Source organism: Misgurnus anguillicaudatus, chromosome 4 (assembly GCF_027580225.2).
Source record: "Misgurnus anguillicaudatus chromosome 4, ASM2758022v2, whole genome shotgun sequence".
Taxonomy (NCBI): domain Eukaryota; kingdom Metazoa; phylum Chordata; class Actinopteri; order Cypriniformes; family Cobitidae; genus Misgurnus; species Misgurnus anguillicaudatus.
Window position 1 is genome coordinate 15,812,424 of NC_073340.2, and position 24,167 is coordinate 15,836,590.

At 39.0% G+C, this 24,167-nt stretch overlaps 1 protein-coding gene across 2 annotated transcripts in view; it reads left to right on the forward strand.

Moving 5' to 3' along the window:
* plcd3b (phospholipase C, delta 3b) overlaps positions 1–23,153 on the forward strand; it is a 36,450-nt gene extending 13,297 nt beyond the window's left edge. The window contains exons 4-16 of one of the 2 annotated variants that reach the window (XM_055176480.2): positions 8,645–8,873; positions 9,100–9,229; positions 10,767–10,992; positions 14,553–14,754; positions 15,813–15,954; positions 17,531–17,683; positions 19,036–19,158; positions 19,645–19,816; positions 19,952–20,068; positions 20,148–20,326; positions 21,546–21,681; positions 22,777–22,926; positions 23,001–23,153. In XM_055176480.2, the coding sequence (XP_055032455.1) occupies positions 8,645–8,873; positions 9,100–9,229; positions 10,767–10,992; positions 14,553–14,754; positions 15,813–15,954; positions 17,531–17,683; positions 19,036–19,158; positions 19,645–19,816; positions 19,952–20,068; positions 20,148–20,326; positions 21,546–21,681; positions 22,777–22,926; positions 23,001–23,128 (2,087 nt within the window). In that variant the 3' untranslated portion in view covers positions 23,129–23,153. The remainder of the gene's footprint in view (positions 1–8,644; positions 8,874–9,099; positions 9,230–10,766; positions 10,993–14,552; positions 14,755–15,812; positions 15,955–17,530; positions 17,684–19,035; positions 19,159–19,644; positions 19,817–19,951; positions 20,069–20,147; positions 20,327–21,545; positions 21,682–22,776; positions 22,927–23,000) is intronic. The other variant, XM_055176482.2, reaches the window with a different exon arrangement.
* Positions 23,154–24,167: the final 1,014 nt, after the last annotated feature.

Genomic DNA, 24,167 nt, shown 5'->3' on the forward strand with positions numbered 1-24,167 from the left:
AAATCAGAGAAACAGGAAGTGTCTAATATCAAAGGCAAAAAATGTCTTATTGTAATGATACGCAGGACGTTTGTTCGTCTGAAGATTCCGAACGCATCGATGTGCCTATTGTGAGTCTCGGGTATAGCGCCACCACCAGGCGCCAGTAAGTGTGTCAGTCACAAAGGTGGATTTTTTTGACAGTTCCATCCAATGTTCTTTTAAATACTCCTTCTAGGATTTTCATGCGATTGACACCAAAAGTGGTCAACATGATGCCGAGGCATAGTAGATGATAAATTGCGAAGGGATTTTTGATATCTCCAACGCTGTTCCCATGGCAACGCGTAAAATTTTACTTCAATTTCAGGCATGTTTAAGGCTCTTGGCGTGCTTAGATTAACCTAAAACTTGGCACACACATCAGAGTTGTCGACTGTTAAGTGTGCACAAAAAGGTCAGACATAGGCGTGTCTCTTAAGTGGCTCACCAGCGCCCCCGTTTGTCTAAAATGTGGGATTTCTTTTACCTACAGTCCCCAAATGGGTCAATAACAACATGAAATAGCCCACTGATATTTACCCACTTGATGCACTTGCTCACCGTGCATCGTTTTCTCGGAGGCATCGTATAGCGGTAAAATAACGTGCGAGGGCCCGCCATCGCTGCTTGCAGCTATATTTATTATTTTTTTTCTTTTTCTCCGACATCAGCGGGACTTTAGAGGGCCTAAACATACTCGAAAACTCATGAAATTTTGCACAGATGTCAAGAGTGATGAAAATTTACATGTGGTGTATGCTTTAGAATTAGGCGTGAGAAAATGGCTCTATAGCGCCACCTACAAATTTTCAACGAAGCAGCCCTCGGACTGTGTTTGACGTACAATTACGAAATTCGGTACGCGTCTGTAGCATGACAAGACCTACAAAAAAGTCTCTTGGAGCGAAGCCGTAAACCAAACAGGAAGTCAGTTATTCTGAGTTATTTTTGTGATTTGGGCGCAGTTTTTGTCATTTCCAGGCGTCATACTTTAACTAACTCCTCCTACAGTTTTCGTCGGATCATCTTCATATTTGGTGAGTGTCATCTTAAGGCCTTTGTGATGCTAAATTGCGAAGGATTTGACTCTACTTAAAAATTTGTGTCAGTTCTGGCCCGACAAAGTTTGATGTTTTCCAATGAAACAGGAAGTTGCTGGAACTCATGCATACAGTGTCCGATCTGTCCCAAATTTCACATGATTGCTAAGAGTCCTGACCTGAACACATCTACATAACAATTTTCATTTATAGCCATAGCGCCACCAGCTGGCAACCTGAAGGAACATGTTTTAGCGCCACTTTCAAATATTGAATGAAGCAGCCCTTGGACTGTGTTTAACTTACATGTACGAATTTCGGTATGCTCATGTATTATTACAAGCCCTACAAAAAAGTCTCTTGGAGCAACGCCCTACATCAGACAGGAAGTCAGCTATTTTGAATTATTTCTCAGATTTTGGCTCAGTTTTTCTCATTTCCAGCAGTCATACTTTAACTAACTCCTCCTACAGTTTTCGTCGGATCATCATCATATTTGGCGAGTGTCATCTTAAGGCCTTTGTGATGCTAAATTGCGAAGGATTTGATTCTATATTAAAATTTGTGTCTATTTCGGCCAGCCAAAGTTTGATGTTTCGCTATGAAACAGGTTGCTGGAACTCAGGCATACAGTGTCCGATCTGTCCCAAACTTCACATGATTGCTAAGAGTCATGACCTGAACACATCTACATGTCAATAGTCACTTATGGTTATAGCGCCACCAGCTGGCAACAGGAAGTGACATGTTTACAATGATTATCCAATGTCTGATCTGTCCCAAAATTCACATGATTAATAAGAGTCCTGGACTGAACACATCTACATGTCAATAGTCACTTATGGTTATAGCGCCACCAGCTGGCAACAGGAAGTGACATGTTTACAATGATTATCCAATGTCTGATCTGTCCCAAACTTCACATGATTAATAAGAGTCCTGGACTGAACACATCTACATGTCAATAGTCACTTATGGTTATAGCGCCACCAGCTGGCAACAGGAAGTGACATGTTTACAATGATTATCCAATGTCTGATCTGTCCCAAACTTCACATGATTAATAAGAGTCCTGGAGTGAACACATCTACATGTCATTAGTCACTTATGGTTATAGCGCCACCAGCTGGCAACAGGAAGTGACATGTTTACAATGATTATCCAATGTCTGATCTGTCCCAAACTTCACATGATTAATAAGAGTCCTGGAGTGAACACATCTACATGTCAATAGTCACTTATGGTTATAGCGCCACCAGCTGGCAACAGGAAGTGACATGTTTACACTGATTATGCAATGTCTGATCTGTCCCAAACTTCACATGATTAATAAGAGTCCTGGACTGAACACATCTACATATCAATAGTCACCAGTGTTGGCCAAGTTACTGAAAATTAGTAATTAGTTACAGTTACTAGTTACTTCTTTAAAAAGTAACTGAATTACTGTACCAGTTACTGTATATCAAAAGTAATTAGTTACTTAGAAAAGTAACTTTTAAGTTACTTTTATGTCTGCTTTTTAAATGTAAATATGAACAGTACTGAACAGTCAAACAATAAAATGATATGGATGGGCTATTTTACACGTAAGACTCTAATATATCACATACTGTAGGAGCCTATTTTGCTTTAGATTCAACCTTTGAATATTTTTGTTAGAAATTATATTAATATGTAAACTTAGTTTATTTATGTATATCATTTAGACCATTTAGACAAATATTCTGCATGTTTACAAAAATATATAATGTGTTAAAATTGTGTAGTGTCTCTTTAAAAACTTGGAGACAATTGTGTCAACATGTCATATTTTCTAAAATAAATTATAATTTTTCTGATTTCATATTTATTTTAATAAGTTAGAAACGTCTCCGCTGTGTCCTGCTGACAGGCGCGATTGCGCGTGCAGCAGATGAGGCAAACTATGGGTCTTCCGAAGGTTAGACCGTCTCATTTCAGTTCTCGTCGCAAACTTCTGAGCGCCTTGAAAGGCAGAGTGTTCACCTGTTATCGCATGCTTAGTAGGGTGCAGCCCTTGCATTGGAACACAGGGACTGCGCTCTTTGGTCATATATTGTTTGTTTTCTGTTGGATTTAAATGATACACAGGATTAAAGGAAGATATTTAATCAGAAAACGGAGTAGGCTACGTGGATTGTTTTGTCGGACGGACACAGAGCGAGTGGATTGTTTTGTCAGACAGACACAGAGCGAGTGGATTGTTTGTTCGGATACAGAGAGACTGAAACTAAAACTAAAAGCGAGCTCACACATACTATGGAGTTTTAACACGGGTGTACAGTGCAGTGTGAATATTTTTGTGGAAACAACAATCGTGGATCGTTCTCTGCCATGAAGCCGATGTAAACATCTAAGAATATATGAACATTTCTTAGATTTATTACCTTTGTGGACTACAAATGCAAGTTGATGTCATACTGCGATTGCTTGGTGAAGATAATTTACAAACATGAGAACGGATGGATTATGACTTTTTTTAAACAAAGGTATGTTGTCCCGTTTAGATTTTTTAATGTTCATTCTATATGCACTGTCAGCTATGATAAAGTGTAATTAATCAGTGCGCCGCCAACTACGGTCCTGCGACGTCAGATATGTCTTCTCTATTTTTTACAAAATAGAGCAACGCGAGTAACGAACTCATTTAAATTTCAGTAATTGTAATTGCGTTACTTGATTAAAAAAAAATACTTCGTTACATGCTCGTTACTGCTAAAAGTAGTGGAGTTACAGTTACAGTTACTTTGTAACGCGTTACTCCCATCACTGATAGTCACTTATGATGCCAATAGTCAGTTATGGTCATAGCGCCACCAGCTGGTAACAGGAAGTAACATGTTTACAATGATAATGCAATGTCGGATTTGTCCCAAACTTCACATGATTGATAAGAGTCCTGACACATCTACGTGCCAATATTTACATGTAGTCACTCATACTCACACACACTCGCTCACTCTCTCTCTCTCTCTCTCTCTCTCTCTCTCATGCTATCTTACACGATGCTACCTCGCTGTCATTTGTAATTAGCAACAGGAAATGTGGCACATTATACTACACTTTTAAATGGTTCATCTATGTTTACATGCTTAAATGCCTATTTACTACTGTTCCCTTTAATTCTTATGCCACGGCGTGGCGGTGTCAGGTGTGCGAGGGCCCTTCCATCACTGCTTGCAGTTTTAATTCTAACTTTAGATTTAGCTTGTATAGTGTATTTAGTGTAACTACACAGAGAATGGAACACAAATATGTCTTTGTGCAGGAATTAGGAGCAAAACTCAGCTGTTTTTTAACTTGTTTTGGTCCACAAAGATTTGGACACCTGGCCTAGCCGGCGGTCGAACAGGGGACCTTCTTGCTGTGAGGCAACAGTGATACCCACTGAGCTAATGTGCCATCCATTACCAAGTTGTAGTTAAGCTAACTGTGTTTTTAAAAGAGTAGCTTGACCACAGACTAACTCAGGGGTGGGCATCGAGGGCCACAGTCCTGCAGAGTTTAGCTTCAACCTTAATCGAACAGACCTGAATGTCATTTCCAAACAGTCCTGAAGACTTCAATTAGATTTTTCAGCTGTGTTTGATTAGGGTTGGAGCTAACCCCTGCAGGGACACTGGCCCTCAGGACCAGGAGTTGCCCACCCCTGGACTAACTGGTATGTAGCTGTTCAAACTGTATGTTTACTCAATCAGTTTGTCCCTGTCAATATTAACAATGATAATTAAAATGTTTAAATTAATAAAGCCTTGTGCTGGATTATACACTCACCTAAAGGATTATTAGGAACACGTGTTCAATTTCTCATTAATGCAATTATCTAATCAACCAATCACATGGCTGTTGCTTCAATGCATTTAGGGGCGTGGTCTTGGTCAAGACAATCTCCTGAACTCCAAACTGAATGTCAGAATGGGAAAGAAAGGTGATTTAAGCAATTGTGAGTGTGGCATGGTTGTTGGTGCCAGACGGTCCGGTCTGAGTATTTCACAATCTGCTAAGTTACTTGATTTCTGTTGAGACATTCAGATGGTAGAGTCAGAATTTGGTGTAAACAGAATGAAAACATGGATCCATCATGCCTTGTTACCACTGTGCAGGCTGGTCCATGTCCATCCCTTTATGACCACCATGTACTCATCCTCGGATGGCTACTTCCAGCAGGATAATGCACCATGTCACAAAGCTCAAATCATTTCAAATTGGTTTCTTGAACATGACAATGAGTTCACTGTACTAAAATGGCCCCCACAGTCACCAGATCTCAACCCAAAAGAGCATCTTTGGGATGTGGTAGAACGGGACCCACCAAACATAAGACGTCTCCCCGACGTGCAGATCATGTCTATATTAGGTCGGTTGGTCCAGGCCCTTATCTGTATGTCTATACAACGTGCAGATCTGGTACAGTATCTGGACGTCTGACTATGACCCCTCTTGGACGTCTGGTAGACGTCCAAAAGGGGTTCGGGAAATCAATACAAAAACATTTTATACAAATGTGGTCTATGAGTTCTGAGTCAAAAAACATAAACATCACGTTTATTTTTGTAGAAAAATTTTGTTAAGCTGATAAAATAATTTAATCTTTATATATGAATGAGTTTTCAAAAACATAGCACTGCTCATAGATCAAGTTCCACCTTAAATGCTGTCTCTCTCTCTCTCTCTCTCTTTTAGTTAACAGAGATGTATATGCTGACGTTTTATTGAAAATGTTTTGTCGCCATAGTGACGATCGGTGATTCCTTTAGTTGGGTAGTTTGACTCTTTGACTTTTCATAGTAGTTTTGGTCTTTGTAAGAATGTTTGCTAAAGCATGTTATTTGCTGCAAAGAAAATTTGTTATAAACAAAACTCACATGTGGATCTCACAACTTCATTCAAAGTTTACCAAGAGTAATACCACATATGTAAAGTCTGTAAATTCATTTTGTAAACCATGTAGTATTGTCTCAATTTCTCAGTTGATCTGAGGTGTCACATCCAACTTATTATTTAGGTTCATACCACCACTGGGAAGCGCTTATATACAATTAAAAGTCCAGATTTCACTGTCACATATGCAGACATCGGGGATCAGCCCATGAATCACAACAGTGGTGACACTCTCTGGACTCATGAGTTTTATAATACGCTGGTGCAATGCATTGCAACATTTAGAAAACTCACCATCGTTGTGATTCATGAGCTGATTCTTGATGTCTGCATCTGTGTCAAAAAGTCTAGACTTTAGATTTTTTATTACAGCCACGAGGTTTCATTTTCAGTTACAGTAGGCAGCAGTATGCACCAAAGTATGTTTATTGCAGCTCCAAACAAAACTGAGATAGAGGTTTACTTCTAAACTAAATTTATGATGCCTTATCTGTGTTGTTAGTTCAGTAACGTCATAATATATCATCACTTCTGACCATCAATGTAATTAATGTGAAGCCACAAGTAAGTTGCATTGGTAACAAACACTTGGTGCAATAATAATGTGTTTCAAAAATCACCATCATCAAGCACACACACTACAATATAAGAACAAGGAGTCACACCACCCAACCAAAGGACACAATGATCACCACGATGGTGACAAAACATGTTCAACAAAATATCAGAATCTTGTAAATTCTCAAAAAACGAGCAGGTAGAAATGACAAAAAATAGAGTGAATTTGGTTTGTTTAGTCAGTATGGTCCTACTTCAAAACAATGCTTTGTTAAAAAACTTTTTGTAATGATGATGACATTGTTTTAGAGAATGTACATGTAACAATTATCCAGCGAGAGCAAGCGTGGAAGGGAGAGTGAAGTTCACGTCACTTCACTTCAATTATTGAACGATAGAGAGAGAGAAATACCTTTTTTTACTTTTAAAAGCCTTTTAATTAACAATTAATGCAAAAAATAACTCCACAATTGATAATTAACATACAATAATAAATCCACCATTTAAAAACTAACCCTCCAGACTCATCCCTAACCACAAGAGCATCTTCTACAATCCATCTCACTTCAAAACAATACATATTATTTATTAGCTTAGAATATGTATGTTCAACAAACACTCTATACTCCACTAAAGTTTTAAATATTCCAAGCAAATCAGTACTTTCCCCTTCATTTGCACAAGTGTGAGATTTTAAAATAGCCAATTTTGCCTGACCGACTAGAAAATTACCCAGTGTACACTTTGTTTTCCATTCTTTCTTGTAATTCACACCAAAAATAAACATCTCTTTTGTGAACAGAAAGCCAAGTTTAGCAAATATTCTGTCCAACAAATCAAACAGAGGAATTAATCTTGGACACTCACAAAAACAATGAAAAACAGTATCAAGAGCATCACAAAAAGGACATGTAGATAAAACCAGTTCATTAAATTTTGAGAGAGAGAAAGAGAGAGAGAGAGAGAGAGAGAGAGAAAGAGAAATAGAGAGAGCGCAAGAGAGAGAGAGAGAGAGAGAGAGAGAGCAAGATTGCAGACGCAGACAGTTAAGGTGGAACTGGTATATTTGGGAATTATCTATAAGCAAATTTTTTTAACATTTATTCATATATAAAGATCATATATACACATATAATGTTTAAAAAAGGCCACATTTTAAATAGTTTTACTTTGCGTGGAGTTCCCCTTGACATCAATCTTGGATGTTCAGAACAGGTCATAAAAAGACGTCATAAAAACTTTCATTCTGGCTCCTCATGGGACGTCGAAATGACGTCTTTTTAAGACGCTTTGCTCAGTGGGGAGCTTCGTGCCCTGGATGTGCATCCCACAAATCTCCATCAACTGCAAGATGCTATCCTATCAATATGGGCCAACATTTCTAAAGAATGCTTTCAGCACCTTGTTGAATCAATGCCACATAGAACTAAGGCAATTCTGAAATGCGAAAGGGGGTCACACACAGTATTAGTATGGTGTTCCTAATAATCCTTTAGGTGAGTGTATATCAGTACAAACATACTTATAAAATGTAAACCTGATAATGGTCAATATTGCCCCGGTTGTCAGTGAACTACGGCTTTGTGTAGGAAATGCGGCTCCATCTGAAAGCAGGTGATGGCTTTACTTGATGAGATACGCATGACAATCACATGTGATTTATCTTTTTTCAATCTGTGCACTTCGACCTCAGGCCCGAAGTGCTGCAAACTAAGTGCTCTTCATACAATATAGTTTTCATTTTTTTATTTGCTTAAAAAATCAGCACGTTTTATTTTGTGCCACCATACTTACTCGTGTAACTACTCATGTAAGAGTCTTTAAATAGAGAAAACATGGAAGTGTTTGGTGGCTTCTAAATTCATCCCTGTTTGGATCCTAAGGAATGAATGGGGCTAGGCTAAATGCTAACACAGTCACGACGTGCTGTACAAAGACTAAGTGAACACATTGAAAAAAGATAGGTATGTATTAAATCCTTTAAGTTGAGGTAAGAACATAGTAAAATATTGAAAAATTGTGGTGTTTTTCTTTAAGAAAAGGACCTGAAGGTTGCCTCATGTAATGGATTAATTTTGCCGCCTTACCATAACTTAAGTAGTAATATTTTTCGTTTCCTGCAGTCTCTGTGACAGAAGTGGAGTGCGTGCGGGAAGGCTGTCAGTCCGAGACGCTCAAAAACCTGGCTGGCTCTCTCCCAAAAGAACAATGTCTGACCATCGTGTTCAAGGGAGGGAGGAAGAGCTTGGATCTCCAGTGTTCAACGAAAGAGGAAGCCCAGCACTGGGTCCGTGGCATTCGCACCTTGCAGGGGAGAGTAAACAACATGACCCATAAAGAGAAACTTGAGCAATATCCTTCAATTTAAATTCAGTAGTGCTATTGACTCCTGACTTATTAGTTCAGCTCATAATAAAATTAGAAGTGAATAATCAATCCTTCATGTGATTTAGGACAGATTAAGTTACTCTTGTCTTTTCCATTAGTGTATTAAATTCGTTTTTGGTACATCTAGCATTTCTTTCTTTTAGAGGATCTCTTATTTATTATGCATTTTTTGATCCTTGACCTCTTTCACCTGGATCCATGGCTACCTGAAACAAGCTGACATGAACCAAGATGGGAAGATGTCATATGAAGAGGTGCTAACGCTTCTCCAGATGATCAACATTGACTTTGAAGAGGAATATGCTGCCAGTCTCTTCAAGGTCAGCCTTTATACTACAGCAGCACTTGACTTCATTCCAGATGTTTCAGATGCAAACGCTTTAATCATAGAATAGATTTTTCTGTGATGCTAAAAATGCAACACAGACAAAAATAAGCACAAAGCCCAAAGCAGATCTTAAGAAGGTGAAATTACAGTGTGCACACTGTAAAAAATGCAGCATGAAGTTAAAGGGGACATATCATAAAAAATCTGACTTTTTTAATGTTATAGTGCTATAATTGAGTCCCCAGTGCTTCTATCAACCTAGAAAATGTGAAAAAGATCAACCCAATAACATTTAGAGCAGAGATCAGCTCCTTTGCATTTAAAAGGACACACCCAAAATGGCATATTTTTACTCACACCTACAACGTGGCAATTTTAACATGTTATAATAAATGATCTGTATGGTATTTTCAGCTAAAACTTCACATACGCACTCTGGGAACACCAAAGATTATTTTGACGTTTTAAAAATTTCTTGTGAAATGTCCCCTTTAAAAAACTTTATTAAAGTGGATCGCACACCGGCCGCGCAGCTCAGCATCGCGCCGCGTCGCGTCTAGGACAACTCTGAGGTATCGTAAACCGGAAGTGCACATTAAATAGCGTGAGCTTCGTCAGATAGCGTCTATTTCGAATTGCAAAATATACGTTAGCAGCCAATGTTAATCGTTAATGATTTGGGACAAATATGATGTTATTTAATGTTAAACTATGTGAGTGGCGCTGTGTGGCGCGACAGGGATTTGAGCAACTTCCTGAGTCAAAGCTGGGCTGCGCAGCCGGTGTGCGACCTCCTTTAGTAAACTCAACCTTTTGATTTGTCATAAGTTGACATAACTTTTAAAAACAAGTTAAAATTGTTAAACTTAATTTGTTAAGTTAAAGTAACATAAAATTATATATTGATTTGACATCAATGCTGCATTTTTTACAGTGTTGTTCAAATAGTGTGTTAACTGTGTTCCCTACTGAAAAATCCAGCTAGGACCAGCGGAGGCTGGTGGCTGGTTTAAGCTGGTTTAAGGTGGCAGTAGTTGGTTTAAGCTGTTCCTCCCAGCCTGGCAAAGCTGGTCAAGCTGGTGAGTCACCTGGTTTTCCAGCCTGACCAGCTAAGTCCAGCTAGACCATCTTAAAAAGTGACCAAAACACAGCTAGACCAGCTTGCTACACCAGCAAAAACCAAGCTGGCAGACCAGCTAAAACCAGCTCACCAGCTTGTGCTGGTCTTGGCTGGATTTTTCAGTAGGGTTGGTGTTTACTGGGACAGTAAGAAAGTTTGTTAGGTTTCCCAGCTTTCTAAATCTAGCAGCCTAGAATGAAATGTTGGTATTTGTTGGGGCAGTGTGAACCATTATTAAAGGGAAAGCTTTTTTAAAAATAAAATCTAGTAATAAAAGTAATTTATTTAGGTTTGTGAAATGAGGGTGAGTAAAGTTTTTAATTTCGGGTGATTTGTCGTTTGAAAAATTGTCTCTTAGTTATGTTTCAGTTGGATCAGTGTGTTTGCTTTGCCTCTGCCTGTGTTACAGAAGTGTGACAAATCAAAAGATGGTCGACTGGAGCACGAGGAGATCGAGCTGTTTTGCCGTGAGCTGTTACGTCGACCTGAGCTTGATACGGTGTTCAGTCAGTACTCAGCCAACGGATGCGTCCTGTCCACTGTGGATTTGCGTGAATTCCTGAAAGACCAGGGCGAGGACCACACACTCGTACATGCTCAGAGTCTCATCCTTAACTACGAGCTCAACGAATGGGGTATTTACACATTGCTCTTCATTGTTCATTGCTCTCCGTAGATCAAATCCATGAGAAAGCACAAAAAAATGTTACGGAAGTAAGCAGTATGAATGTCAGTTAACTAGTAGTGACCCCAATGATGCAAATTGTGACATTCAGAAACTAGGGTGACTTGATATTTAAACAATTTCTCAAAATACACATTTATTTTAATTGGTATTTATTCAAAATGAACTAATACTCATTTATAAATATAAAAGTGTATTATTACCTAAAAACACCCATTGACAAAGTTGTCAGGGTGTTCCACAATCTTGGTGCAAATTTGTAGTGATAGACCAAATTTTGCAGTGGCCGCTATTTGGGTTTTTAACGATATTTTTTATATTTGGCCAATAAATCTTTCTCTTTCTTAAATGTGTTGTTTCTAGACACTCAGATGTAAAGCCAATGTTTCATTACACACAATAATGCTCCCATGTGTAAGTCTAAAGCTGTGTACACACCAAACGTAAAGCATCGCATTCCTTGCTTTAAACTTCATGTCATGCAAAATTTCCAGTTGAGTTGTATAATTTTAACTTGCGTGGAAGATGCGTTTGAGGCGAATAGCGCATGTTCGTGCCAATCACGCTGCCCTATTCGCGTTATTTGCATCCCCCCGCACAAATTAATGTCTATTCGCGTCTTTTCATTGACTTGGTATGTAATCTACCTGAGGAATAAATGGGGCTAGGCTAAATGGTAACACATTTGTGCTGTGTGCTTGTCTTGTCTCCTGACCCCGCCCCCTCGGCTACTCGTTAATCACCTTGTTAATGTTTCATTCATGTCACCTGTTCCCCTCTTGATTTGCTTCCTTTAATGCCCTTGTGTTTGCTGTTCTGTGCTGGTTTGTTTTGTATTAACGTCAAGTCTTTAAGTCTAGTTGTATTTAAAGTCTATTTCCTGTCTAGTTGTGTTTAAAGTCAAGTTTCTGTTTAGTTATAATTTGTTCCTGTCTTGGCTGTTCTTTTAGTTATCTAGTTTTTTGTTATTTGCCCCCTCATGGGGCAAGGGAGGCTGACATTTGAGGCTTCGCCCTAGAGTTCCTGGCATGTGCACAAGACTCAGGGTTCAATGAGGCAGAGCTCAAGGTAATCTTCAACAGCTGCCTCATTAAGCCCCTCAGCTCCGCCGAGGTGAGAAGGCTTAGGCCCCTGGACTTCTTGGACCAACTACAATAAACCATGCATTGTGAGGAGTCCAGGGGTCCAACTGAGGCTGAAACACCTGTCCCACTGCCTTCGGTCCCAGAAGACCAGATCGTGGCCATGGAGGACCCGGCACTATCCACCTGGACTCCTGGGAGCTTAATCTCATCAGTCAACCTTTGCGGGAAGCAAGGTAGGAGGGTCTCATGGGAGTCCGCCTCTGATGCGTCCTCCTCACCTGCCAGGACCACCACAAATCCCCTGCCTCCTGCTTTGTACTCTGCGCCTCGCCCCGGAGAAAGAAGTGGAAGAAGGGAGCTTCAGCCCCTCAACCTGAATTTTCCCTGGGGCCCTTCATAGTCTCTGATCCACAGCCAGCTGCGGTACCCCCTGTCTCTGATCCACAGCCAGCTGCAGTACCCCCTGTCTCTGATCCACAGCCAGCTGCGGCGCCCCCTGTCTCTGATCTACAGCCAGCTGGGGTGCCCCCTGTCTCTTAGCTACAGCAAGCTGTGGCACCCCCTGTATCTGATCCACAACCAGCTGCTACACCTCCTATCTCTGATCCACAGTCAGCTGCAGAACCCCCTGTCTCGCCATCTGTGTTTGCCTCATTCTCTCCTGTCCATCGTCACCATGTTCCTCAGTTCGGTCTTCCGTGTCCATGTCATTCCTCAACTCCATCCCGGTCCCGGGAAGCCCCAGACTTCCTCCACCTCCAATTCCACAAGTGTTTGTTTCCCAGTGTCTCACACCCTCAGCCTTGCCCCTTCTCAGCCTAGGAATCCCATCCCGTCCCTGTCTGGTTCTCCTGTCATGCCTGGACCTGTCCTGCCTCAGTTTGTTCCCCCTGGACCTTTTCTTTGTGTGTCCTCTTCCAAAACCCTTACTAAACCTGCCCAGACTTCTCGCACTCGTGCGTCTCCCTCACCCCACAGCTCAAGGGATTCTTCATCACCCAATTCCACCCTGCCTGGCCCTCCCTCCATGAACACTTTTGTCCCCCATCTCCCATGTTTGTTGTTTTTAATGTGTAATCCCCTGTAGTTTTGTATTTTTGCCTGCCTCTTTTATTATTTGTCATGTTTCATCGGGTCTTGACTGTGTCTTAGTTTGTCCTGTCCCGTGTTTCCCCTTGAGTGCCGCCAGGTGGCGTCCCTTGAAGGGAGGTACTGTCATGGTCCTGCCCTCATGTCAGAGTTTTTGCTCCTTGTGGCAGGATCATGACACAGCACAAAGACCATGTGTGATAGCACATGGTCTTTGTGCTGTGTCCTTGGCTGCTTCTCAATTTCAAGGATACTTCCTTGGCAGGACTGGTCTTTCTAAGTCCTTTCTAAGTCTCCAAGTCACAGAATTTGGAGAACACATAAATGGAACAGGCTTGCAAGTGCACGTCATTGCGTCATTACGTCAGTTAAAAGGTGGGCTTTCGGCGCTGCGCTCATAGGATTGTGGTTGATTTGAGAGCGCGAAGGAAACACATATGCATCCTTCCCTGTATATGGGATATTTTTCAAAACAGGGACTCAGTCCTTGGTTGCAATTCCGAGGACCCTCGACATTGGAACAGTCCTTCGATGGATGTCGAGGACGTAGCATTGTCGAAATTCTGGCTTCCGAGGATCCTTCCTTGACATTGAGAAACAGTCCTCGTCTCGTCTCCTGCCCCTGCCCCCTCGTCTCCTCGTTAATCACCTTATTATTATTTCATTTATGTCACCTTTTCCCCTCTTGATTTTCTCCCTTATTTAATGCCCTTGTGTTTGCTGTCATGTGCTGGTTCGTTTTGTATTAATGTCAAGTCTGTAAGTCTAGTTGTATTTAAAGTCTATTTCCTGTCCAGTTGTATTTAAAGTCAAGTTCCTCTTAAGTTATAGTTTATTCCTTCCTGTCTGTTCTTTTAGTTGTCTAGTCTTTTGTTATTTGCCCCCTCGTGGGTTTTTGTTTTTCTCAGTTTGTCAAATAAACCTGTTTTTTGTTCATCTAAGTCTACACCTGGGTTCATTCTTTGTAAATCATGACATAGGTATGTATTCATTTGTCTAAGTTGAGGTAAGAGCATAGTAAAATATTGGAAAACGGTAGTATTTTCCTTTAAATTAGCTCCTGGTGTGTACGCAGCATTATTCATACAGTATTGTGTAGTGTCCAATCTGCAGAACATCTTTCTCGTAAATATTTCTCAAATACTTAAATATCCGTTTCTCTCATTTACTGTAATTAAATTTGTGTTAAATCGCCTTCATATCAGCCGGTCGGCCACCTTGCTCAATATCGGTATCAGCCATTAAAAACCCATATCAGTCGACCACTTGCAATTAAAAAAAATTTTTTTGCTTGTATAACTGAATCTAAAGCCTATTTCTGTTTTGTCCCATACAGCACAACAAAACCAGTTCATGACACCCAATGGTTTCACTATGTACATGCTGTCTAAAGAGAATGATGTGTTCAACCCGGAGCACAGCAGAGTTTACCAGGACATGAGCCGTCCACTTACTGACTACTATATCTCCTCTTCACACAACACCTACCTCACTGCAGACCAACTGATCAGCGAGAGCAGCGTTGACCCTTATATCAAGTACAACACACATTACAAAGGACAACAACACTGGCCCTTTAAAAAGATAACAAGCTAATACAAGCATACCAGACAAAATGACCCTTAAACCTCTTCCACAAATAGAAACAAATCAATTTTCTTAACTCTTTCCCCGCCATTGACAAGTTATCTCGTCAATTAGGAGAAAACCCTTACCTGCCAATGATGAGTTTTTATGACAATCCATATTTCTGCTATTATCCACTATGTACCCAACTTATAAAACACTGAAGAATCCACTGATCCAAAAAATGTTGTATGTTTTGATCTTCCTTCTTAATCTGATCTCTAACAAAAGTCCCTCACAAAAATCTCAGTTTTTTGTGCAAAATTTGGTATTTTTGAAGAAACCTACCCATATTTTAGAGCTGATAAAAAGAGAATGTTATTTTTTGTTTGAAAGCAGAGTGTCTGTTCTTTCATTTGATATATTTTATGTTTATATATTTAAAGAAGAACATTTTCTGAAAGGCAATACACTTGTTAAAATCATAAAAAATGCTGACGTTTAAACTTTTTTTAAAATGCTGGCTGGGAAAGAGTTGTGAAGACATTTATTTTTAAAATATCTCATTTCTTTTGTGTTGATGTTAGTTTTTCAATATTTTATTATGTTCTTCAACTTAGATGAATTAATACATAGGCCTACCTGGCTTTTTTCAATGCGTGCACTTTTAATCTTTGTACAGCGCTTCGTGTATGCTCCAAACAAAAGTTGTATTTTGTGCCACCATACTTACTTGTGTAACTACATGTAACAGTCTTTAAATAGGGAAAACATGGAAGTGTTTGGTGGCTTATAATTTCATCCCTGTTTGGATCCTAAGGAATGAATGGGGCTAGGCTAAATGCTAACACATTCATGATGTGCTGTGCAAAGAGTTTAAGTGCATCCATTGAAAAGATATTAATTCATCTAAGTTGAGGTAAGAACATAGTAAATATTGAAAAACGGTGGTGTTTTCCTTTAATAAGACACTCATTTAAACACAAACACACCCCAAGCCTGCACGTTTATTTGTTTGTTTGTGGTATAGGGCCCTCAGCCATGGATGCCGCTGTGTGGAACTGGACTGCTGGGATGGAGAGAAAGAGCCGCTTATTTATCACGGACACACTCTCACATCCAAGGTGCCATTCAGGAAAGTGGTGGAGGCCATTTCTGAATATGCTTTCAGGGTGAGCACATGAAAAGTCCCTTTCCCTTATTGATGCAAAGTTTTATTGCACTTGGACTTTCTTCTTTTTTAATTTAATAGATTTGAATAAGGTCACTTAACTATTTGGGAATTAATTAAGTCATTTTTTTCCTGGTAAAGAAGTACAGATTTTACATGCCCTGCGTCCAAAAGATGTAAAATGCTGCCTTTGAAGACCGCATTGTAAGATAAGAAGCTAAGATAGGAAGACAATACTCTAGGGGTGGGGCTCTATATAGAGGTGCATGAGGCGCTTGCTAATCTGTGTGTATGCGCAGTAGCTAAAACATGTGTCAATTGTCATGTGTTAATTGAGATTAAGAAAAAAAGTTATGTTACAGTTGATGTCACATTTGATTGTTGTTCAGAAATGCACATGATTCAGCACATGATTATAGAGATATTTTTCATTCAAGTAGATGGGTCTTTAGTCTTGCATGACTGAAATAACTACCCAGAGGTGTTGCAAACTCCCCAAAGGAGTACAGATGAAAGGTCAATTTGATTATGAGACTTCAGCCTGGATTTCACAGTCAGGATCACATATTTACTATGTATTACACTATGGGGCAGTTTCCCAGACAAGGTTAAGGTTAATCCAGCACTAGACCTTAGTTATTTTAGGACATATAAGTAGTTTTTACAGACATACATTAGAAATAAACTTTACCAATGTGCATTTTGAGACAAAACAATGGCACTGATGTATGTTAAGATATGTTAGTGCAAGCCAGCACAAACATACATTTTAGTCTGGGATTAGGATAACCCCCATTTGGGAAACCACCCCTACATATTATAGTAAACTAAATAAGAAGACAAGTGCAATTTGTGATCGTATGTTACGTTTCTGCTCAGTAACTCAGATGATGATTGAATTTCTTGAGCCTTCCTCTCAAAAAAGTCTGACTTTATTGTTGGATGGCTGATGACATTAAGGTCTCAGGCCTCATATTTTCTGCGAAAAACAATTTTGACTTTGTCCTGCTTATGTTCTGTTTTAAAGTAATGAAAAATAGGCTTATAATATAATGCTAGTTAAGCCTTGGCATTATTACAGTAGGTCAAAGAAAATATATATGAAAGCGATATGTGATATTGTTCTGTGCTCTGAACAAACAAAACACAATAAAGTTAATCGATTGCATGCAGGACTGAAACAACCATTAATTCTGAGGGTGTCAGATCCCTCCCCAATAATCAGATTTGACAAAATTACCCCTCCCAGAGTTTGACATTTTTAATGCTGCTCTGTTGCAGTCCTTTACATACAGCCATGTGTGTTTTAGGATGACAATGTGTATAAAGTTATATTTTTTAGGGGGTGATTGCAGTGTTGCCAAATATTTTCAATGGAGAGTAGCACATTAGCACATTTATGACATTATATGAGTATTTGGAATTTTGGTATTTAATAGGCTAAAATATTCATATGAATATGGTGCTTTTTCATCTTCCTTGAAAGAATAACTGTGGTTTTCCAGACCTTATAAATAAGTCTTGCTCAATTAAAAAGGTCTAAATCATGCATTCATGAATGTGTCACTGTTTTATAGGCTTCGCCATATCCTCTTATTCTTTCTCTGGAGATCCACTGCTCTGTGGAGCAGCAGAAAATCATGGCCCAGCAACTGTGCTCAATTTTGGGAGACAGACTGCTCACAAAACCTCTCAATAACAAGCCACTACAGTGCCTACCATCACCAGAGGTAATGTTGTTCAGCCTTCTGTTCTTGTTTGTAAAATAGAATGCCCTCCATCGCCACCTCCATCAAAAATGAAATTATTATGTTAACCAAACAAACACACCTCTGCACATATTATACATTCATCAAAAACTTTTGCTTCAAATCTGTTTAATCCCGGCCTCAGGTCATTCAGAAATACTGGTTTGTTGGCAGATCCATTAGTACATTCGTTTTAAAAAGTGGTCTTTCTTTTTGGTCAGAAAATAGTTCTGGATTCTGATTGGTCAATAGTCATGCCAAATTTTCTTCTTCAAGCTTCTGTGTTTATCACTGCACAGCATGCATTGGAGTTTACATAATAAAATAACTTTACATTTAAAGGATTAGTCCATTTTCTTAAAAAAATCCAGATAATTTACTCACCACCATGTCATCCAAAATGTTGATGTCTTTCTTTGTTCAGTCGAGAAGAAATTATGTTTTTTGAGGAAAAAATTCCAGGATTTTTCTCATTTTAATGGACTTCAACGGACCCCAACACTTAAAAGTTTTAATGCAGTTTCAAATTGCAGTTTCAAAGGACTCTAAACAATTCCAAACGAGGCATAAGGGTCTTATCTAGCAAAAACGATTGTCATTTTTGCAATTTTTGGAAAAATATGCACTTTTAACTCTTTCCCCACCAGGGTTTTTAAAAAAAGTTTCCAGCCAGCGCCAGTATTTTTCATGATTTTCACAAAAGTTTAATGCCTTCCAGAAAACGTTCTTCTTTAAATATATAAACACACAATATATCAGATGAAAGAACAGACCCTCTGCTTTCAAACAAAAAACCCCGTTTCATCCTACCTTCATTAGTTCTCTTGTAATCTCCTCTCAAACATGGGTAGGTTTCTTCAAAAACACCCAATTTTGAGCAAAAAGCTGAGATAATAAAATTTTTGTGAAGGACTTTTGATGGAGATCAGATGCAGAGCGATCTTTAAAACATACACGGAGTTCTTTCTCTTTCACGTGAGGCGCTACTTTGGGTTCCATTAAAGTCCATTAAAATGAGAAAAATCCTGGAATGTTTTTTTTTCAAAAAACATAATTTCTTCTCGACTGAACAAAGAAAGACATCAACATTTTGGATGACATGGTGGTGAGTAAATTATCTGGATTTTTTAAAGAAAATTGACATACTTTAACCTTTATGCATTTGGCAGATGCTTTTATCCAAAGTGACTTGCTGTGCATTAGGAGTATACATTTTAATAAGTTTGTGTCTGCTGGGAATCAATCCCACAATCTTTGCATTGTTACGTAATGCAAAATTGGAATCACGTTTGATCAGTTAAATTTGATATATGTGTGCTTCTGTTTTGTGGTAGGATTTAAAAGGGAAGATCTTGATCAAATCAAAGAAGATGAAAGTGGAGCAGGAGAGCTCCAGCTCTGACTCAAGCTCATCAGAAGATGAATCCAAATCCGAGAGCAAACCTAAACCCCGAAAGGTCTGACTGTGTGTGTGTGTGTGTGTTTGTGTTTGTTTATTGTGCTTCTGTATGTTCTAATCATAGACTGTAAAAATATGGACGTAGTGTCTGTGACGTCATCCAGGTTTGTGAAGAGCTTTTTTGAAGCCAATAGCGTGAATGTTTGTACCGTACTGTTCATTTTTGCATACAAGTAGTTATTTTTCTGCTTGTGCATATGCAGTAGTGTTTGTATGAGGGTATTTGAGAAATAACATGGGCAATATGTCATTTCAAATGAGCGTACTTGAAATATAACATAAGCAGCTGCAGAGCTGCTGCCACTGGTATGTGTCTACCACCCACATGTAAAATAATTTTAGCATCTATTCATCATAGTGCCTGTTATCACCATTTATTCCTGTGCATGTTTGTTTTGTCTCATTGTTAGTTGTGTTTGTGCATGTCTGTCTCTGTGTGTGTTTGCATGCACGTGTTGGTGTGTTTCTCTGTATTGCTCTCCAGCGTGCCTTTGCTTTTTTTCAGAAAAGGACCAAGTTAAGTCAAGAGCTGTCTGATCTGGTAGTCTACACTCGCAGTGTTGCCTTCAAAGGTTTTAGTCAAACTGCCAAGAAGCCACCCAATGAAATGTCCTCTTTCTCAGAGAGTGATGCGTTGAAACATATTAAAGAATCAGGTATGTTTGGAAGTGTCAAATCAGAAGTCATGCCATGGCCACATTTCCATAAATATTGCTGACTATCAAACACAATGACCAATTTTTTTGGTGTTTGAGAGAGTTCACTATAAATTTGTCATCTGTCATTTGTAGGGAAGCTCTTTGTGCGTCACAATAGCATGCAACTAAGTCGAATCTACCCATCTGGTCAGCGTGTACAATCCTCCAACTACAACCCTCAAGAGATGTGGAACGCTGGTTGTCATATAGGTAAATGATGTTTGAAGAATATAAAGATTTACTGCCCGGTCCAGATGTATGATCAAGTGACCAAAACATTGTTTTGCAGTGGCTTTGAACTTTCAGACCCAATGTGAAGAGATGGACCTTAACAGAGGACGCTTTTTACCGAACGGCCGCTGTGGCTACGTGCTTCAACCGAGCTTTATGTGGACACCTGATTCTGAGTTTGACCCAGAGAACACTGGAGGAGGACCTGGACATAACCCAACACTGCTTACCATCAAGGTAAACCAAAGTGAAAGGAGCTCTTTATGGACTCAAAACATTTGTTTAAAATATTTAGTTTGTTTCCTGCTAGAAAAATCATTAAAGGGACACTCCACTTTTTTGAAAATATGCTAATTTTTCAGCTCCCCTAGTTAAACATTTGATTCTTACCGTTTTGGAATCCATTCAGCCAATCTCTGCGTCTGGCGCTAGCGCTTTTAGCATAGCTTAGCACAATCCATTGAATCTGATTAGACCATTAGCATCACGCTAAAAATAACCAAAGAGTTTGGATATTTTTCCTATTTAAAACTTGACTTTTCTGTAGTTACATCGTGTACTAAGACCGACAGAAAATTAAAAGCTGCGATTTTTTTCTAGGCAAATATGACTAGGAACTATACTCTCATTCTGGCGTAATAATCAGTGACTTAGCTGCTGTAAAATGGCTGCAGCATGCGTAGTGATATTACGCACTGCCCGAAAATAGTCCCCTTGGTTCCTTTCAATGGCAGGGGACTATTTTCGGGCATTGCGTAATATCACTACCCCTCCTGCAGCCATGTTACAGCACCGAAGTCCTGGATTATTAAGCCAGAATGAGAGTATAGTCCTAACCATATCTGCCTAGAAAATCACAACTTTTAATTTCTGTCAGTCTTGGTACACGATGTAACTACAGAAGGGTCAAGTTTTAAATAGGAAAATATTGAAATTTTTGGGTTATTTTTTAGCGCGATGCTAATGGTCTAATCACATTCAATGGATTGTGCTAAGCTATGCTAAAAGTGCTAGCGCCAGTCCCGGAGATCAGCTGAATGGATTCCAAAATGGTAAAAATCAAATGTTTAACTCTAGGGGAGCTGGAAAATGAGCATATTTTCAAAAAAGTGAAATGTCCCTTTAAAATGTACAAATTTGAATTACAAATATGTAGTAAAGGAAAGTGTTGCCATGGAAGAACCATTTTTGTCAATGGTTCTTTTAAGAAACATTTGTTTTATATTTTTATAGTCTGTAGGACCCTTTTCATTACTAAAAACCTTTTTTGGAAGAAAAGCATGGTAAAGCACCTTTAGAGGTGTACTTTGTTTTAATTACATGTAATCCACATTATTGAAGTAGCGTGGGTGTCGAATCTCATTTCATGTTGATGTTATCGCTTGTGTAGCAGGTTTTAAATGTTTGTTTAGATCATATATAAACATCGTACACCGATCCCTTTCTTCTTTCACAGGTTATATCAGCCCAGCAGCTGCCGAAACCAAACAATGAGAAGCTCAGCTCCATTGTGGACCCTCTTGTGTGGGTGGAGACTTACGGGGCTCCCATAGACAACAACAAAAAGAAGACGCACCGCATTGACAATAATGGTATTGTCTATGAGATTTCTTTAAAGGTGCAATGTGGGACTTTTAGGACGATCTCTTGACAGAAATGCAATATGATATACATAACTATATTATTAGCGGTGTATAAAAACATTATATAATGAACTGTATTGTTTTTATTACCTTAGAATGAGCCGTATTTATCTACATACACCACGGGCCCCCTTACATGGAAGCTTCCGTCATGTTTCTACAGTAGCCCTAAACTAACAAACTGTTTTATAGAGCGTGTTTCGTCCCTACGTTGTCTCAGATGACGACATGTTTGTCCTATGGCAGCTACCATAGCTTCTGTTGGTTGCAATTCGCAATCTTACCACTAGATGCCACTATAAAACCCACACTGGGCCTTTAAAGTAGTTAAAATGAAAATTCTGTTTACTCATTCTTGTCATTTTAAACCTGTATGTCGTTATTTCTTTTCTGGGGAACATAGATAAACATATATTTTTAAGTATTATGACACTTATAGTATTATGTTACTTTATTTTCTTCTATGGCATTTTTACCGCCTCTGGTCACAGTGAACCATATTTGGGTGTATAGTATTTTTTTAACATGGGTTTGAAAAGTCATTTTAAGGTCTAAGTGTAACTATTAGGCCTATATTATGTTTATAAAAACATTGATGAATAAATTATTGCATTAGAGTTCAGACAAAAAATGATATCAAACCCTTGATTTTCTCAACACCAAGCCGTCCGAGAGGCTGCGTTACGGAAAGCTAGTGAGTTATGTTTATAAAGTTTTAAATATGGATATTTCTTTGACAACACTGCCCAGATTACTTTCAGAAGGCCTTTGTTTATCCCCCTGGAGCTGTTTGGAATACTTTTGTGAATGATAAATGCAAATGTTTTGGACTTGAAGGAGGTGGACCCCTTAACTTTACGTTTTACCAAGTAAAAGATCGAAGACATAATAAATGAAAAATGTTTGACATATACATCTCGGACGGCTTGGGAATAAGTAAATAATGGGTTTAATATCATTTTTAGCCAAACTATCCCTTTAAGTATGATAGCTTACATAAGATTGGATGGATGATTTTCACTCAAATTTTGTTCCCTTCATCAGGCTTTAACCCCAGATGGGACTGCACCTTTAAGTTCCAGCTACACGTGCCAGAGCTGGTGTTAGTACGCTTTAAGGTTGAGGACCATGGCTACGCGACCAGGAATGAATTCCTCGGCCAGTTTACGCTTCCTTTCACGAGCATGCGTACAGGTATATGCTGCCTTACACGATTCTGTGCTTAAAGTTGTATCCACACATGCTTATTCTTTAAATCTCTCCCGCAGGTTACAGACACGTACGTCTGCTAAGGGCCGATGGCTCCAGCATGTCTCCCTCCACTCTCTTCATCCACGTTAAAATAACAGCAGGCTACAGCAGCCCTGTCAAAAAGGCAGCCACACATTCGGCCTAAGAATAAAGCATGCAGGTCAAACATCCTTATCTGCTACCCTGTCAGTTTTTAACAACTCTGAGACCCATCATATTCACCACTGAGTGATTGCTGATACTGTTACATTGCTGGTATACACTATATATGCATATACTACATATACATATAAGTGCCCTATAAACTAAAGTTGTTGGTTTTCCGAAAATACTGTAAAGCCATTTTTGAAAGTTAGGATGTCCCAAAGATATTGATGATTCATAAAAACTCTTAAAATAATGACGCTATACATTTGACTATGCACCAGCCCATGTTATGTAGCATGTTTCCAATTTGTATTTCTTAATTGATTTGTGAACAAAAAAAGTTTTTTTACGGTTTAGCCAAGAGATGAGGTAACTTAAAGGTTTTATGTTGTCAATCTATGAGCCTGTCTGCTACTTATGCCTTATTTCTTATCCTTACTAAGATATTTAATAAGATATATATGTTTTAAAGATGTCATGTGTCCATGTTTAAAACTATAAAACCTTTTAAAGTATTATTTATGGTAAAATGTTTACATGTTTAACAGTTATTTAGTCAGGTACTAACCATAGGCGGAGTTTCGCGTTTGTGCTTGGGGGGGCCACCAATCGGCAAACAAGGGTACTGCAATGCAGTGAGTTTCATAGTTTTTAATAGTTATTAGCCTTAAAGGAAAACACCACCGTTTTCAATATGTTACTATGTTCTTACCTCAACTTAGATGAATTAATACATACCTATCTTTTTTTCAATGTATGCACTTAATCTTTGTACAGCGCGTTGTGAATGTGTTAGCATTTAGCCTAGCCCCATTCATTCCTTAGGATCCAAACAGGGATGAATTTAGAAGCCACCAAACACTTCCATGTTTTCCCTATTTGAAGACTGTTACATAGGTACACGAGTAAGTGTGGTGGCACAAAATAAAACGGATAAAAAATGAGAACTATATTGTATGGCGGAAGAGCACTTAGTTTGCAGCACTTCGACCTCGGGCGCAGTAATATTGACAGAGTATTAATTCATCTAAGTTGAA